This window comes from Chaetura pelagica, unplaced genomic scaffold, assembly GCF_000747805.2.
Source record: "Chaetura pelagica isolate M959 unplaced genomic scaffold, ChaPel_1.0 scaffold169, whole genome shotgun sequence".
NCBI classification, from domain to species: domain Eukaryota; kingdom Metazoa; phylum Chordata; class Aves; order Apodiformes; family Apodidae; genus Chaetura; species Chaetura pelagica.
In genome coordinates this window covers 969,928-988,055 of record NW_009954616.1, presented here as the reverse complement: position 1 = coordinate 988,055, position 18,128 = coordinate 969,928, and the positions used below count along the sequence as shown (strand labels likewise).

The window sequence follows — 18,128 nt, the reverse complement described above, 5'->3', positions numbered from 1 at the left end:
CAATACTTAGCAGTGGACGATGATATGTATCAGATATGCAAAGGAATCTTTTTCCACAATGAAGTAAAAAGGGATTCCTACAACAGGAAGAACCAATATGGAGACGGGAAAGCTAAGTATCAACTCTGCCAAATACTGGAGATTGGTAAGTAACAAGAAGTACCTATTCCTTTCCTTCTCTCTTCATTTCCAAAAGAAAACCCAAGCTTCCAGTTCAGAAACTCAAGAGGAACTTAAGATGGGTTGAAAACTACCCAGAACCTGAGATGGGAAGATGAAACAGTACAGCTGAAGGCAGAAGAGGACAAGAAGGCTGTGACTATCAGAGAGAAAAGGATCAGTGGAAACTTCACGTAGATTCCTGAATATTTTTTGTCATGTGTTACAGGACATATCAAAGATTGGCTGATGGCTCCTTACTTCAACTTACAAAACCAGTAAGCATCTAGACAAAGTGTCCAAAGAGAAAAAGGGTACCTAGCAAACAACAAAAAACAGGTAAATGAACAACTATGTTGACAGTATGTATCGAGGTTGCAGTATGTCGATAGATGTACTCATCCAGATTATGCGTGTGCGTACAGGTGGGCATGTAAATTTGTTATACACATTATTTTAGGTATATTGCTGTTATGCACACAGGTTTTATAACCATTTAGTGGGTGTAGGAGCACAAATACCATTAAGTTTCAAAATATATATGACCTACGTAATGCTAGCATTCATTTACATCCCACTCAAAGGCAACCAAAGTTTGACGAATAGACCCCAGCAACATGCAACTGCATGCCATGGAAAAAATTAGCATTTTTTGCTACACACACTTGGAAAAAAAAAATCAAATGTTATATCCACACACAAACACACATGCATTCACACATACTTACATAAGCCTTTACATACAAAACCTACCTCTTCCTATGTATATACGAAGCATACATTTACACTGACACAGTAGTTATTTGAAAGGGAAAGTTCCAAAGAGCTGGAAACAATTATATACAAAAACAGTTTGAAGAAAAAATGTCAGCATAAAATACTAACAAGTATTTCAAAACATATCCCACACTCAAGATGAAAAGCTTTACTGTTTCAAAAACTAACCTGGCTTAGGAAAAGAATTAGAAAGCAACAGTAAATGACAAACAAACAAAAAAAACATCAACTAAAGAATTCAAGATGATAGTCCCAGACAGCTAAGATCCTAAGGAGGCAGTATTTTTAAATCTATGAAAACCAGAAAAAATAATTCACACACTCTTAATTACTAGAGAGAAATGACAGAATTATCTAATATAATCAGAAAGTACAAATGCTGTATTCTGTATTAAGGCAAAACTACACCAGAAACCCCTGCCATCTAATTACATGGTTCTTTGCATTTCAACAGAAGTTAGGAATGCCAAATGATACAAATATAGACATTAGAATATATATATATATATATATTATATCATATATAATATATATCATATTATTATTATATATATGGTATATATATCGTATGATATAAATGATATATATTATGATAATATATATATATCATATTATTATGATTATATATATATATATAAATATATATATATAGAATCAGTGGTCCAAATATATTAAATTTAAAATTTTAAGAAAGCAAGGATCCCAGCGGAATGACAGGTTTTCATTTTAGCTCAAGCACTATGGTCCTCTGGTTCCAGAAAGAAACAAAGTACGTAAGATGACTGCCAGCTTTACCAAAACAGCAGGAAGTGAAAAATATTTAGGGGTTATGATGACTTACCATCTGGATCAGGACTCTGTTGTGTTGGTAGGGCTATAAGATAAATGCAAATTTTAGACATGGAACAAAACTGCTAAGCAGAAAGCTGTATGTGCAGGCAGAAGAGAATATAACTGTTGAAGGATGCTATATCCTTATCCTCATATAAGCAGGTTTGTTATGACACTACAGCTAAAAGCAAATGTACCAGCACGATCAGAGCCTGTTGATCTGTGCCTGATGAGGATACAGGCTACAAAATATAAGTGGACATATACGTGCCAAATTTAAGGAGAACCAGATTTTTTTTCTTTGATTTGTGACATGTAAAATAGTTAACTGAAGGCCAATTTGATGTTATTTTTAACTATCATTTATGTAACTGATAGTTAACTACGGATCAATTAAGCATGACTTTAAGCTCTCAGTTATGATCTCTACCCCCTAAATTACAATGCTGAAAGACTGGTGAACGTAACATGAACGAGTAAAAGAGTAAGCACGTGCATTCTGCAAAATGGAGTACAGAAGTTCTAGAAATAGTTCAATATTTGCTCAACATGCTATATCTATCTATGTATCTATTACAAAAAACCCTCTTCACATATGTCTGGAAAAAAACTCCACCGTTTTTATAAAATACTTATAGCTATTCACCTTTTGATGTTTCCTGTTCTGATGCTTGACTGAATTGTGATGGATTTGAAGAAAGCTTGGCTTTGTTGCTACTTGAGTATGAGGCTGCCTTTTGGCTTGCTTCCTGGGGATCTAATCTTGCTCTTTTCGTTTGAACTTCTTCTGTTTCACTAAACTGTGAAAGCAGGTGGATGTGTGTATTTCCTTCTTCATTTTTTTCAGTGCCTTCTATTGCACTTACTCCAGCAAACACTCCTTCATCTGTTGTATTAACAAAAGATTTTTGAGTATCTATGGCATAATACTCAGTAATTTCAGAAATTATAACTGATATTACAATGAATTTCAAAGTTATCACGTAGTCTAGGGCAATAAATGCTTGCAGTAACTCAACTTTTGAAAAGACTTTAACATAAATCTTTTATTCACTATTCACTGCATATTAACATACTGAGATTGCATCCAAAATAATTCAAAGGTTCTTTTATGAAAATATGACCTTTCTGAATTTTTACCTTAAAAAAAGGTACCTAAGAATTTCATTCTAATTATTGTAATGATCACGTTTTGGTAAATACTGTAGGGATTTGGATATAAAACAGCCCCCAAAAATGCAAAGCAAAAATTACTAAATAGCTAATTTGGCATACTAAACTGTACCAAAACACATTCCATGTGTCTTATATTTACTTGTGGCAAAATACATTCTGTGGAGATCCACAGTTGCATTTTTTTTTAATAAAATACACAGGATTATTTAAAAAAAAAAATAAATTCAAACAAAACATGCCACCTGTTTTCTGGGTGGTTTCTTCCTGAATACTTTCCACAATCTGAAATGAACTAGGAGACTTGCTGGCTGCTTTACCAGCAAAATGCAGATCTGCTGCTGGGCTGGTCTCCTGATGATCCTCTCTCTTTCGTGTGTCATTCTCCTGGAGTTGTAAAGCTATAGACTCAGTCTCTAAACTATTAGCATTTTCAGTTTCAATGTGACATCCTTGAACACTTGTTTCTACATTAAGCAGGGACCTTCCTCCTTTCTCTGCCTGTGGAGACTTCTGTTTAACGGTGCTTAGTACACCACTGGCAAAATCATAAGGACTCCCATACACATTTTCTCCATTAGCAGCTGCTGAATGCTCATTTGCTAACACCATTTCTGGATTTGCTTGGAGTGTGTGTTCAGTGCAGCTTGTTCCATCTTCAGGTTCGTTAGTATAAATGTTTTGCACCTCATCTACAATAATCTGTTGCAGTATGTTCATGCTGTCTGCAGCAGTAAGATTTGAACACACTGGTTCTGTCTCATCTGTCTGCAAAGAAATCTGTTCAAACAAAAGCAAAATGAGTTTTAAACTTCTAGCCTCTCCATCAATTTTGTTTCCATAAACATTAGTTAGATTCGTGGCATTTTGCAAAGAATTAAGTAGTTCTGAAGGTATTCTCATATCAACATTTAGATACCTGTCAGTCAAACTACTAGTATTACTCTGCTTGAGACTATGATGATCATTGTCATAAGCCTTCCTATTGCAACTTTAAAACACACACATTGTGAGAAGAGGTCAAAGCAAGTAAGCATTGACTGAGAATCAAGTTCTTCTAAATCAGTAGTCTGAGAATCCTGTGCTGACACTTTTTCTCCAGAAACCACTGATGGGGCAACAAAAAATGGTGATCTCCTCCCCTATTATAACTGAAGTTGCTGATATTCCTCTAGTACTGCCCTTTTCTTCTGTAAATGGATTTTCACTGCTATCACTGTTGAACTCATGTTCCTGTTATCTGTCCTGACTTAGCTCAGTGTTCCTACAACATTTACTGGGATGCAATAATTATTATCAGAAGCAGCAGCAGAGTGGCCTGTTTCATTAGTCACAGCATCAAGGAAACATGTTTGCTGTGATTTAACTGTTCTTGGTTTTTAAGAGTACCTAAACATGAGTTCTATCTAACATGAGACACTACTTCTTAATAGCTTTACTCTCAGCTGTAGCTTCTGCTATAAGAAGCTATGTGTCTTTTTTGAACCTGTATTTTTTTCATTCAGTTTTCTGCATTCAGGATACTGAAGAATTTAATTTCACCAAATTAGTTTTTCTGCTTTGCTAATTTTTATCAAAACTTCATTTGATGCTTTAGTATTATCATGTTGAGCTGTGCCATCTGCATTAGATTCTATCTATAAAATAAGCTTTATACTTAATCTTATTTTCTGATATATTTCTTCATCAGATACTAAAAGAAAATTGTGCTATTATAAAAGTCAACAGATTTCCTCTGCTTGTGCAGCTTTGTTAAGACAGGACAAAGAAATTAAAGAACTAAGAATTACAGGTAGAAAAGTGTAAAAATCGATGGGTGAAATACTACTGAAATGCTTTCCACTTTTATTTATCTATGAAATGGAACTGGTTTGAATTAATGCTCTGCCTTTAAAGAATTAAAACTACATTGTTCCTGTGATCACATACAAATGCTACAATTTCACATTTCTAGCAAACCTGCTTGCAATGATTTTAGGAAATCATAAATAAAGGGAAAATAACACAGCAAAAACACACAGAATTGACTCATAGCAAAGTGACAACAAAACTGCTCCAAAAGCCAACAGCTTACTAGAATTATCCTCTTGATTACTTCATATCTGGAGATAGACCCGGAAGACAAACATTGTAACAACTCACATGACCATTGAAATTATCAGTGAAACAGCCACACTAACAGGTTTTCCTAAGTAAATGTTTACACCTTCTACTTGGAGAATGTCCTCCACCAGTCAACTAACATTTTAAAGTATAATCTAAGACTATACACCAGAGATGCTGTTACAGCGTAACACTTCTAAGAACACTGCAGACTGAACTACTGTGAGTAACAACGACAGTTATCATAACCACATAAAACTTCAGGAAGAAAGAAGAAATGTGTGCACATAATTTCAGCTCTGTATTTCAGCTAATACCAGTTATAATTGTTCAATGGGGAGAAAACAACAGCAGGGAGAGTTCAGCTTTCAATGCCAAAAGGTGTTGTGCTATCTGCAAACTACGACCCAAGTGCCTAACCATGGTGTCTTGTCTTCATGTGATGCATCAGCTCCTGCACCTTACTGAGGTCACATGGCATAACTGTGTAACCCTTGTGTAAGACAGTGGTTCCCTAATCCTTTCCTATCAAAACTCAACACAACCTACTACACAGAGGCAAGAGGCAGCTATCCTGTTGCTACAAGCGAGGCAACATCTTGCAGTTTCAGGCAGGTTTCCAGAAGTACAAAGAGGCACTCAGGTACTATCTCTGCACTTGCAAAAACTCAGCAAGAACCACTGTCCATGAGAGAGCTGACTGTCTCCATCCTGCATCCTCATGAAGCTGCAGCTTATCCCTAGGACAAATAAGGACCAGCAACTGCTTGCCCAAGAATTGGCATAACATTGAGTATCACTCTATTTCAGTCCCTGGTGAGCACGAAGCATCTAGCACATAATGTGTGGGGTTTGAAACACATTTAAGAAACAGTTGTCTGTTATAGCTTATTGAGGACTGCTAGCAAACCCTTAACAGTTTAGCCTCAAATTAACATCAGGATTCTTTGTAAAGATGTACCTGGTGCAGATTTGTATCCTCTACACTTTGAGTATTTAACATATTCTTTGAATTGTCTCCATCTGAAATGAAAATGAAAGACAGAAAGAAACCAGGGTTGAAAAGAGACTGCAAATTCTTTGCTTTGTATATATGGCATCTTGGGTCCACAGTCTTGTGTGTGACAGTACTTACCACATTTAGCTATCCAGAAAAATTCTCAAGCCATAAGGCATTTTATAAGAATCTAAACCATAACAATATATAAAATATATATTAGCATCTTGGAGCTTGGTCTTTGTTGTAGGTGACATCTTGTACAAACCAGGACAGGTGAGAGTAAAGTATGACATTATGCTTCCAGACTTTTTTGAAGATTAGTGACCTGAGCAATTTTTGAAACTTATACTTCCCTTCTAACAGGCCTTCTTCATCCTCAAGAGACTTTTCTAAAGCCAGTGATAGTGGACTGATACAGTCTAGCTCACATCCTTCCCTATAGGGCATATTAGGTCAGGGAAAGGAATGGAGAAGCTAAGGACATGTAACTGGTGTAAAAATAGGCAGGAATATTCCCCAGCACCAATTCATTGCCCTGCTGGTGGTCTGCTTTACCTTTCCAGAGAACATCTGTGCTGACAAACAAGCATAAAACAAATATTGCAGCTATGAAGACCTTACCCTACATATTTATACACTTAATCCATGCAACTCTACACATTTGTATCTGGCCTGTATTTTCTTAAACCTAGGCTAGTCACCTCATATGGAAAAAAAATCTAGCTCATCACCCTTTGTTATTTTGTACTGCAACATGAATCCCAACCCCAGCCCAAAGAATCACCCAACAATCCACGCTGGAACCAGTCTTAAATTTAACAAGTATTTCACAGCATGGCAACTTTCTCCACCACTTCAGGGAATTCAACATGCCAGATGTTAACACTAGCCATAGGATCACTGTTAGTTCACTAGATCCTCACGCTCTTAGCGCTAAAATAAGCCAAATGGCCCAACTATTGAGCACTGATTAAGCCAAATCTTAGTCCAAATGAAAATTTTGAACATGCATTTAGCCAACTGACCTTTGTAAGGCTCCGAATATTCAGATTACCTTTGTTGCTACAGCGCTAGTCTCTAATTATGGCACCTCTTGAATAAAGCAGCCCTTATCAGGCTAATCTCTTACAGTAACATTAACCTTGGTTTCTGTCACTTCTGAAGTCAGTATATCTGGCCTACTCCTACTGCCCTGACTCTAAACTTAAAAGAATCATAGAATAACAGTATGGTTGGGTTGGAAGGGACCTTGAAAGGTCATCTAATCCAACCTCCCTGCTCTGAGCAGTGACATCATCCACTGCTCAGAGCCCCATCCAACCTGACCTTAAATATTTCCAGGGATTGGGCATCTTGGAAATCTGTTTCAGTGTTTCTTCACCCTTATCATTCACTACCCGTATCAAGATTTCTGTCTTACATCCAGTCTGAATCTACTTTTACTTTGAAACCATTACCTCTTGTCCTACTGCTACAGGACCGACCAAAAAGTTCATACCTGTCTTTCTCTTAAGCCCCCTATCTCCTCAGAGTCTTCTCTTCTCCATGCTGAACAATCCCTACACTCTCACCCTCTCTTCATAGGAGAGCTGCTCCAGCCCTCTGATCATCTTTGTGGCCCTCCTCTGGACTTGCTCCAACAGGTCCATGTGTTTCCTGTACTGAGGACTCCAGAACTGGACACAGTGCTCCAGATGGGGTCTCACATGAGCAGAGTAGAGGGCAGAATCAATCCCTCAACCTACTGGCCACACTTCTTTTGATTCAGACCAGGATGTGGTTGCTTTCTGGGCTGGAAGTGCACACTGCCTGCTCGTATCTGCCTTTTCATCCACCAGTAGTCCCAAGTCATTCTCAGCAGGGCTGCTTTCAATCCCTTCAGCACCCAGCCTCTACTGACATTGGCTGTTGCCCCAACCCAGAAGCAGGACCTTGAACTTGGCCTTGTTGAACCTCACAAGGTTCAGATGGGATAACTTCTCCAGCCTGCCCCAGTCCCTCTGGATGGCATTCCCATCCCTCAGACACATCAGCTTGTTGTCATTTGCAAATTTGCTGGGGTTGCACTCAATCCCACTATGACATTGATGAGAATATTAAACAGGACTAGTCCCAGTATGGACCCCAGAGAGACACTACTTGTCAACAACCTCCATGGGGACATGGAGCTGTTGATGACCACCCTCTGGATGCAACTAGTCAACCAATTCTTCTCCACCACTCCTCCTGTTAGTTGCCCATGCTGTATGCAGTGGTGTTGACACTTCAGATGGGATGTCAGCCATGTCACCTTTTCAGAGGTGACCTCTTAATTTGTTTGAGGTGTTTCACTAGTGTTTCCCTGTTGACTGTTACTACTTCAAAAGCCCCTGGCTCAGCCCTGTAAGATTTCAAGTGTGCTCCAGTGTAGCTAGCACACTTCTGAGCAACAAGCTGAGGGCCCTGTCCCTCTAACCTTGATGTGTCATCCCACAGGTTGTCATCAGCAAGCCTTGATATTATCTCCTTCCCCTTCAAGTCTAGTTTAAAGCTCTGTCAATGAGCCTTGCCAGCTCATGAGCAAAGACCCTCTTCCCCCTTTAAGAAAGGTAACTGACACCAGCTGGCCTGGTGCCATGTAGACCATCTCATTACCAAACAAAACAAAGCTGTGGCAGTGACATCAGCCACAGAGCTATGTATTAATAGACTGGATCCATTTGCTTCTTCCAGTGTCACTGCCTGCAACTAGAAGGACAGAAGAAAAAAATTACCTGTCCGCCAGATTCCCTTACCAACTTTTCCAAGGCCCTGAAGTTTCTTTTGACTGCCCCTGGACTATGTAATGGCTTCATTGCCACCCACATGGACTCCTTCCAGACTTACACATGCCACAGCCCACACTGGCCCACTGGTGTCCTATATTCTTAATGCTAACTCAAGGCTTATCTTGTGGAACTTCTTTGTACCTGGCCCTGACCAAGCAGCCTGTTCTGAGCCTTCTTCTTCAAAGTCAGGAACTTAGATCCTAACACTGTACAAAACCCAACTCTCAGCTTAGCCAAAATGTTCACCCCTTGAAATTCACTTGCTACTACCTAGAGTAGTATTACACTAGTCCCAGCCCTAATACTAGCAGTTAAGGATAAGCAGTTAAGCCTTAGCAACCCTTAAGATCTAGATACAATCCTAGATCCTCCATTTTTCTGTCTTATGGATACTTCCAAATTCATCCTCTATGCCTGTTCAGAACCAAATTTTAGCTGTAGCTCTAAGCCATATCTAAACCATCAGAAAGTTCAGCCATGTCCCATCTTACATATAAATAGGCAACAATTACTGTGCTTCACATCTTCATTTAAAATGTAAAGATAGCTCCAGCCCAAGAAAAACTGGACATCATTCTCTTTTATACTTTGCCAATGTACAGCAACTGTGCTGGATAAGGCAGGCTCAGTGGTGCTCAGGCATCAGACAGTGAAACCCATGGAATTATTAGCAGTAACTGAAGAAATACAGTGCAACAGATGTTCTGAATTTCTCCATTTGGAGGTGATGACATGTCAGAATAATTCTCTCATACCTGATACTGATTTACTTCCGGATTTTGCTACATAACTTTCAAGCAGTTTCCTCATAGACGGGTCTGTAGCTTCTTCTAATGCACACGTTCCCATCTCATTTTTTAATAAGGGATCAGCTCCATACCAAAGCAATAACTCTGCCATCTAGAAAAAGAAGTTTTTCAGATTATTTGCTGACAATATTTTCCACACTCTCTACTTTTACATGTTTCTCTCTCTTGTACTACACAACATGAGCAACTAAAACCAAATCTAAGGCCTGTGACAAATTATTTAGAATAGCGAGGGGTTATCTGTCCTGGTTTGATCCAGGACAGAGCCAATTTTCTTTTTAGCAATTTTACGTTTCAGTGAAGTGTATTCTAAGTAGCTTTATTTTCTGATATTAACAGCATGTTTTTTTCAGTGTCTTCTTCTAAAACTGATAAAGCTCAGCATTTGTAGTTATTGCTAGAGAATGGTATGCAGAACCAAGGTCACTGCTTGGTTCTGCTACATTTCTTATGCACCAAAAACAAAAGTGAGGACAAGGGGTCAAACCTGTGACCCTCCTATGGAGAGAAAAGGACCAGACAGATGACCCAAATTGACCAAATGAAGTATTCCATCCCATAGGCATCATACAAAGCTGAGGGATCACAAAAGTCAAGCTGTTTTTGTCCATGGGCAGTATCCTGAGAGGACTCCACCTGTCCTTCTGTCTTTTATGCCATTCTGTGCATTTCTCAATCCATGTGTTTTAGCATCCAGTTCCCGTCTGCTGAGTTCAGGAGTCCAGTCTAGGACTTTTTCTGAAGCATACCCTACAGCCTCAGTGGTGATGTGACTGTTAGTGGGAGGGGACCAGCATATTGGCTTTGTATATATTTTTTTATATTTAATTATTTTCTTTTCCATAATGCTCACTTCATTAAAGCTGTTTAGTCTACTTTCCAAAATTTAAGTCTCCCTTATTGTCCTTCCTTTCCCTTTATGAGAAGGGAGAGGAGTCAGTAAAAGCACCTGTCATTTGTTTAGTTGCTGGCCCAGTGAAAGCACTTCAAGCATGTGACAATATTTCAAGCATTCCCCTATATGCATCATTATCCTATAGTCTTATTATTTTTGTTTTTATGAATTTGTTTCAGTTATTAACCTGATGCCATTAAGCAAAGTTGTCCCAAAACATACAGTAAGATTTGTCCCCCTATAGCTTTTAATTGGTGGAAAATAACTGGTGGTTTTAGGGCATAAGTCAACTTACCTATTTCAGATATCTACTTTATGAAAAAATAAATTGAGCTTTGCGTGTGTCTGTTGTGACTATCTTGACTGCTAAGGGAAGTTCTCACTGCTACTTTAGATGTACAACATTCACCTGGTCAAATAAACGCCACTCAGACGGTTTTACTAACATTATGATTTCTGTACAATTACAAAGCCTGATTCTGTCACTGTCCAAGAAATTATCACATTAGCAAAATTTTCTATCTGCCTTTGCAGAACACTTTAAGACACAGGAAATTTACAATCTGATTATTTCCATTCTGTGGGTAACCCAGCAACCTATTCCAGCACTAGTGTGGTTTTACTTGTACCCCTGCCTTTCTCTCTTCAGCATCTGCTCTGATTTCAGACTGAGCTTGACTCACATCCTTCACACATTTGTTGTAAGTCCCTCATTCTTTCTAAACAGATTGCTACCAAGAAAATTGCTGGTGAAGTTTTCTCAATTTATACATTCTTCTAAAAACAGAGCAAATAAGAGTCCAATCCACCACAAAAACCCTCTTCAGCTTCACAAGTTGTCCCAAATCCATAGATTTTTTTCAACCAATAATGTTGAGAAGTCTTCTTCCTTAATGAGATCTTTAGCTTCACATCACAATTGTATGCTCTCCCCCTTAACTCCAGTATTAGAAAGTCTTTCACATACTTAACATTTTTATGAAATAGGAATTAATTTTGCCATATTGCAGGTGCAGAAAGGCATAAAGCAATCAAAACTGTATTTCCAACTTACGATAATAACTTAACACAGAGAAGCTCTGTAGCTCTGATAGAAACAGCTGCAAATTCCAGAAGTCTTATTACTGTATCACTATCACTATTCTGTTGCTAGTTAGAAGCAACAAAAATTAAGTCTGACAGACCCTGCAGTGATATGACTACACAGTGCCACTGTGTAGTACTGCTCCCTCTGGATATACCAGCTCACATAACTCTAAGCCAGCTGCCCTGGATGATGTTGCTATGCCCTAAGCGACCTAGCTGAGATTTATGATCTTCCAATATCATTCAAATTGTTGACTCCTAAGTATTACTTGCAGAGATGCAGAGTCTTTCATGCACAACCATAGACTGCGGTGTCTTAGGTACTTTCAGCGAACTCAGAAATATTTCATGAACCCACAAGAGTCTGTAAGAAACAAACTGAAAACAAAGCTTGGGGCTCTCAAGTCCCAGATAAAATTATTAACCAAAAGTTCACCCTTCCTTCTTGCTCCAAGGAGACTTGGGGAGAAACAAATTAAGTCTATCTCAGTTGTGAAACAGAAAGGCAGCAAATGTTGAGGGGCAAGATTTATTAAACCCTACAGAAAAAGAAAACTAAAAATCTTGGAAAACAATAAATACAAGGGAGCTTACATGCACTTCTAGAGAAATAAACAGCAAGCAGGTAAAAGAGGTGTGCAGAACTACATAAACCCCAGCTACCCCATGAAAATGCACAGACAGAAGGAACCACTGCCAGATTGAAAGATGATCCACAATTCAGACATGAGCTTATGAAACCACAGCATTTGGCAACAAAATTTATACTTAATTAGTATTTACTATTCAGTTGACTTCCTGTTAAAGACCATACAAAAAATAAAGCTATGTCTACGTAACTATCCCTGCTATGTGTCAATACAGACAATTGTCTATGCATGGTTATGGCTCCACACCATACATGCATTACATCATGAAAAAAAGTAATTCAAACTCCAGAAAACTGCTTAGGTCTTAAATTATTCTGCAAGGTGATTATAAAATAAGTGAAACCAGTAATAAACAGCAGCAATCTATTCCTCGGTACTTCAACCATTGTCCCAAACAGTTAGAAGAACAACTAATTTCTGCTTTTGGACAAATCTTGTAAAGCATGGCACGGTTTGGACAGAAATCGGGCAGAAAAGACTTGCAAGCTCCTGAATTTATCCATAATATGAAAGGACCAGCTCCATGTACAAAGGTTATATGACCTTCTAGACCCGACAACAATAATTTATATTCCTAAAACATAATTTATATTTATTTGGAATATACCTCATAATGGCCTTCTTGAACTGAATATTGTAATGGTGTTATTTGTTCAATTCCCCTAGCATTAACATCAGCTCCTGCTTTCAAAAGGTCATTTGCTATGGGATAACAGCCTTCCAGACTTGCTATATGCAGTGCAGTCCAGCCTGCGAAAAAGAAAAAACATGTATTTCACATTCATTTATAAAAATTTATGTCAGTTTTAGGTTGTTTATTTGATAAATATTTGAGATAGAACACTGAAAAAGTAAAAATCGATGCACGGTACAAAAAGTTGAATTAAGAAGTTTTTATGAAAAAGTCACAAAAGACCTCATCCTTTTGACAACATTTACACTTACTGAAGAACCAGATGCTACTATAAAAAATTTAGCTTTAGACGTTATAGTTCTGCTAAGAAGGAAGAGAACAAAAATTATTCTACCTACATTTCAGTGCTTTTTCCCCCAGGTAAAATGTATACAATATTTTAAGAACATGATAATTTTCCATGGCACTCTTAAAATACGAAAGAAGGGAGAAATTAACAACCTGGAGTCTTTATGGACAAACAAAAATGCTTTTTTTAAACTGTTGTCACAACTATCCAGGAATGGTTCACAGTTTCCACAGAAAGCAATGAAAAATCCTTATTGAAATTCCATATCCCTTCCCAGCTACATGTTATAAACCAAGATAGGAGCTTCATGACTCACAAATCTATTCCATTAAGGAGCCACTGAGGAAAAATAAAAGATGGAAAGTTAACTCTTTCCACTTGGTTTAGCATATCCTTGCCTGACCTCCTTAAACAGTCACTATGTGACATTTTTTTGTAGGGTGAGAAAAGTAATGGAAAAAGAGAGAGCATCTTCCGATTTCCCTGCTCTCAAACCAGAAGAGTATTTTGACGGACAGCCCTACTTGTCAACCACCTCCCATTACCAGAAGCGTGTCTGGGCCTAATTCACATACTAAATATGGGAATGAATATGTGAATTAGGATTATTAAAACTGTTCTGCTCCCATTAAGTAAAATTATCTTCACTTCATGGGAAAGATAAACTCTTGAGGCTCTTTTATACACCACCCAACTCAGAATATTGTTTATTTGTATAGAACTGGGTTTATTACGGGTCCAGGATGTCGCAACAGTTTGATAAAAAATTTTGTGCCATTAGGCTTTGTTCCTGAATGCTAAGTTTTGACTACATTGCCTAATATTGGCAGTGCTTTTTTTAACAGTATAATCTGCAAAACATTTTACTTGCATTTTATAGAGCCCATGTCATTAAGAAGCTCTAGTAATTTCATATTCTGGAGCAGAAGCTTGAAATCTGTTAATAGGAGAATTTTAAAAAGGTTTCTTTATCGAAAAGTACTTGTTTCTCCCTCAGTAAAGAGTATCAATACAGAGTATCGTACACAAAGCAGGGATAAGGTGAATTGCTTCAGTCAAAATGTTCACAGCTGGCCATTGTTTGTCATTCTTTTTTTTCTTTTTTTAAATTGGTGCTCAAGATGAATTGCAAATGCACAATAACTAGTACTCGCAACGCTACAAGATCAAAGCAGTGCTAAATTAAAAAGCTTCCTTTAAGAAGCAAGAGGTAAACTCGGAGTCCCTGAAAAATCTAAATCTCAAGTCGGCCACTTAAACGGACCAAAAAAAATGTTAAAAAACATGTTGCTTATTTAATTAGAGAACTGTTTTGTAATAAGCATGCATTTTCTGAAAAAAATAATATATATATATATACATTGGTCTATATGTTTTCTCATGAACAATTATCAAATTAAACAGATAAAAATCTAATAATCCACTGACTAGTCACAAACCTACAGTCTTGTCCACTGCACAAACTCCTAATACGTACTTTAACTAGTTATAGCTAGGTGTTTGTTTTAAAAATATTATTTTAATACAACTACAACTTACCAGCATAATCCTGAACATCTACATTTCCAGTTACTTTTATTATGTACCGTACAAGGTCTACATTTTGATGAAAAGCAGCTCTATGCAGTAAGGTCTCACCATAAACATTCCTCCTATTGATTGTTGAAAGTGAAATGTGGCAAGAAGGACTAATAGAATTCCTACAAAAGGCTTCTCTTCCTGAAAAATAATGTAAAAGATATAGAAAATAGAAAATAAGATATATAGAGAGACAGAAAAATATCTCTCCTTTCTTATTTTGGCTTCACTTTGCGTTACAGCCATTAAAAAGGCTTTGTGAAGAAAACACTCTCACTCTATCTAGTAGAAGTTAGTATCTGAAAAAAATAATAATTACCAATTAATTAATTATACCATTCAATAAAAGGTGGCATAGTGAATTCCATAACAAAACTCCAACTGAAATTCAACACACAGGAATATGAGTTTGTAAAAATGTGTTTAGACTTTTTCCTTTTTAATGACATTTTTGCAAAATGAGCACTGTTTCCCACTGGATGGGAATAGTTACTCTAGGCTACAATTCACTACAAGATGAGAATTTCAATAGCTAGTTGGTTATTCCATAATTTTTCTTTTTTTCAAAGTAAAACTTATCAGCAGTTCTTTTGTACTAACTTGTGTTTTAATTTCTCTGCCTGGTAAACCAGGAGTATTTACACTAGGTTAGTGATTGAGATTAGCTCCCTCAGATTACCCTTCCCAACTCAACCACCTCTGCAATGAGTGAAGGGCAAACATTTTCTTGGGAATACAAGGTCTAATGTAAAAGATTCTATTTTTAATTTTTAGCTTATTATTTTACAAAAGAAATGCTATCTCCCATTATGCACTTATTACAGTTCTCAACTTGGGTGAAATTATTTCCCATACATATTCCCCATACAGGCCATTCTGTACTTTACTAGGGGTGCCATTCCAGCATCTCTTCATACTGTGGAAAAGAGGATTCTGGCTACTTCCTCTTCTGAAAAACTGGAAGGGAATTAAAAAGGAAGGAAAAAAAGGACAGGAGGATCACCTGCAGGAAAGCACAATGCATGGCCTAGGCCATTACTTGATCTACTAATGAAAAACCTTGAGACAGCAGCAGGCTATACACACTGCTCCTCTCCACAAGCTGTTGCAGATGTGGCTCACATGCCTGAGAACTCCAGCTGAGCCTCAGGAACAAGACAAAACACACAGTTCTGGAGCTGCAACTCACAAAGCGTGATGTCTCCGCTGTTTCGTGCATTGTGATACACTGTGAGCTCAGACTAACTCCCAACCTTCTTAAATTCTTGACTCTGTATAGACTTCTAGAATCCAAAAGATACAGCTTTACCTAGGGCTTCTCCCTCAGCTCAGCACATGCACAGTCCCTCTCCTCTACCTGTTCCAGCCTTGCAAGACCTGAATCATTTAAGATACTGTAGTCCCTAGTCAAAGCTGGTCTAAACGGGCCAAGCAGTTCAGAATGGATTAAACCACAGACAGAAAGAGGAGCAGTTTTATGTTACACTTGACCCAATTTAACTTGTTAATTCAAGAGGAGCTATTTCCTGTTGTCACTCTACCTTGCCTTCCCTAGCACCTTCCTTGTGTCTGACCTCGTGCAGAGCAAGTGATGCTTGCTGATCTAAGACAAAACATGTTGTGGGGCTGTTTTTTCAGTAAATTACCCAAGTAAGATGACTCGCAAACTCTTAATTGCTAGGTGTGATGCAAAAGGAAGGTAAACTTGCTAGGTTGGATTCACATTAAGCTATCCCTACAGGCAGTGCAACTCCTGTTCTTTCAGAAATCATTCTGAAAAAGCAACAGCTTGTTTTCTGAATGAAAACTAGTAAGTCAATTTTAAATAGATGAGCAGTTAGCCATGCAACTTGGTATCTCATGAAAACAGTGCTTCTACTGCGAGTAATTAAGACCCTGCAAAACACAAGAGTTGTTAATTGGAAGCAGAGTTAATTAATGTTTTGTACAATCTATAATGTAGCTGTTACAGTTTGAATCCTTTCAAAATCTGTAAGCTTTTCAAACTACTGTAGCTGCACAGGTAAATCCAGACAGAGAACGCTTAACCACAAAAAAAGCCTTTTAAGACTCCAATCTTAAAGGTGATGGAGTGAGCACTTAAGTGAGGAAATTCTGTATTCTCCTACACACTTCCACCACAAGGCAAAGAATTTCTCTGCATGCAACTTCAAAGGATGAAAAATAGCAACCTTTCTCTCTGACAAAGCACACTGCAAGGAAAAAAACTTCAAAGAGTGCTCTGTGCCTGAGGTAGTGAAGGCCCTATAATCATGTATTTAAAAACAGACAACAGCAGCAGGAATTCAGAACAAATAAACGGTTTTGTATAGGTCAATTCCTGGGAATGGCACTGCCCTCAGAATAAAGCTGCACACAGAATACTAGATTAGAGAAGGAGATACAAATGTCTATCAAGATCTACATTTTAATTCTGCATGTGAACTTTCTTCTGCTTTTCAGAATACACCTGGATTTCTTCATATGTAACTCTGTGATAACAACTGCATCCTGAAAAAATTCTCGTTGCTAATATGTGAGGAAAATAATCAGTTATTTAATTTATTATAACAAATGTTATCGACTTTTTAAAAGAAATGCATGCCACAATATATTGGAAAAGTTATGAATTATATTTGATTCATTACAGTTGTTCAAATTTTAAAAAATGCTGTATGATAAACAGCAAAGACTATCTTACTCAGTTTGGTTTTGATTCTCTCGCTTCTTCTCTTGTCAGGTTTTTTGTCCTCATTCAGAGCTGTTTCTTGGCATATGCTGGTTTTTAGATCCTGCTTGTCTTTAGTAGATTCCTGAATTTTACTGACAAGAGATTTGCTTAGAATCAACAAAAATACTATCTTCTGTATATAAACTGATGTTTATAGTAGAGCTAAGAATGTAGACATATTTAACAGCAAGTCTGTAAAAGCATGCAATTATATAGGTTAACTTAGGCATTACTGAATAAAGGGTAAATCAGGAAATAAACGAACTTCTAGATGTTTAAACAAAAGGTAAAACCTTTACTTTTTCATCCTTAAAAGTTACTGAGCTGAGGAATGAATACTCTATATGCATTGTATTTTTTTCATTAAATAAATAAACAAATGAGAATATTATGCATTATTTTGTCATACTCAAAATCCTTAGCTTTTCTTCTTGTTGTAACGCCACTGTGTGACATCCCCTGCTGAGTCTCTTCCAGTATTTGCTGATGACTGGAAAAGTGATCGCTGTACTTTCTTGAAGAGGTGTCTTTTAATTGCATTACTTT

The 18,128-nt window shown here is 37.4% G+C and overlaps 1 protein-coding gene across 1 annotated transcript in view; it reads right to left on the bottom strand.

The window, feature by feature from the left end:
• The window catches only part of ANKRD31 (ankyrin repeat domain 31), a 57,157-nt gene that overhangs the window by 31,756 nt on the left and 7,273 nt on the right, over window positions 1–18,128 (bottom strand). Inside the window, 8 exon segments of the mRNA XM_010005559.1 lie at window positions 2,414–2,653; window positions 3,186–3,720; window positions 6,005–6,066; window positions 9,606–9,750; window positions 12,898–13,040; window positions 14,813–14,992; window positions 17,553–17,674; window positions 17,992–18,124. Of these exon segments, the coding sequence (XP_010003861.1) occupies window positions 2,414–2,653; window positions 3,186–3,720; window positions 6,005–6,066; window positions 9,606–9,750; window positions 12,898–13,040; window positions 14,813–14,992; window positions 17,553–17,674; window positions 17,992–18,124 (1,560 nt within the window).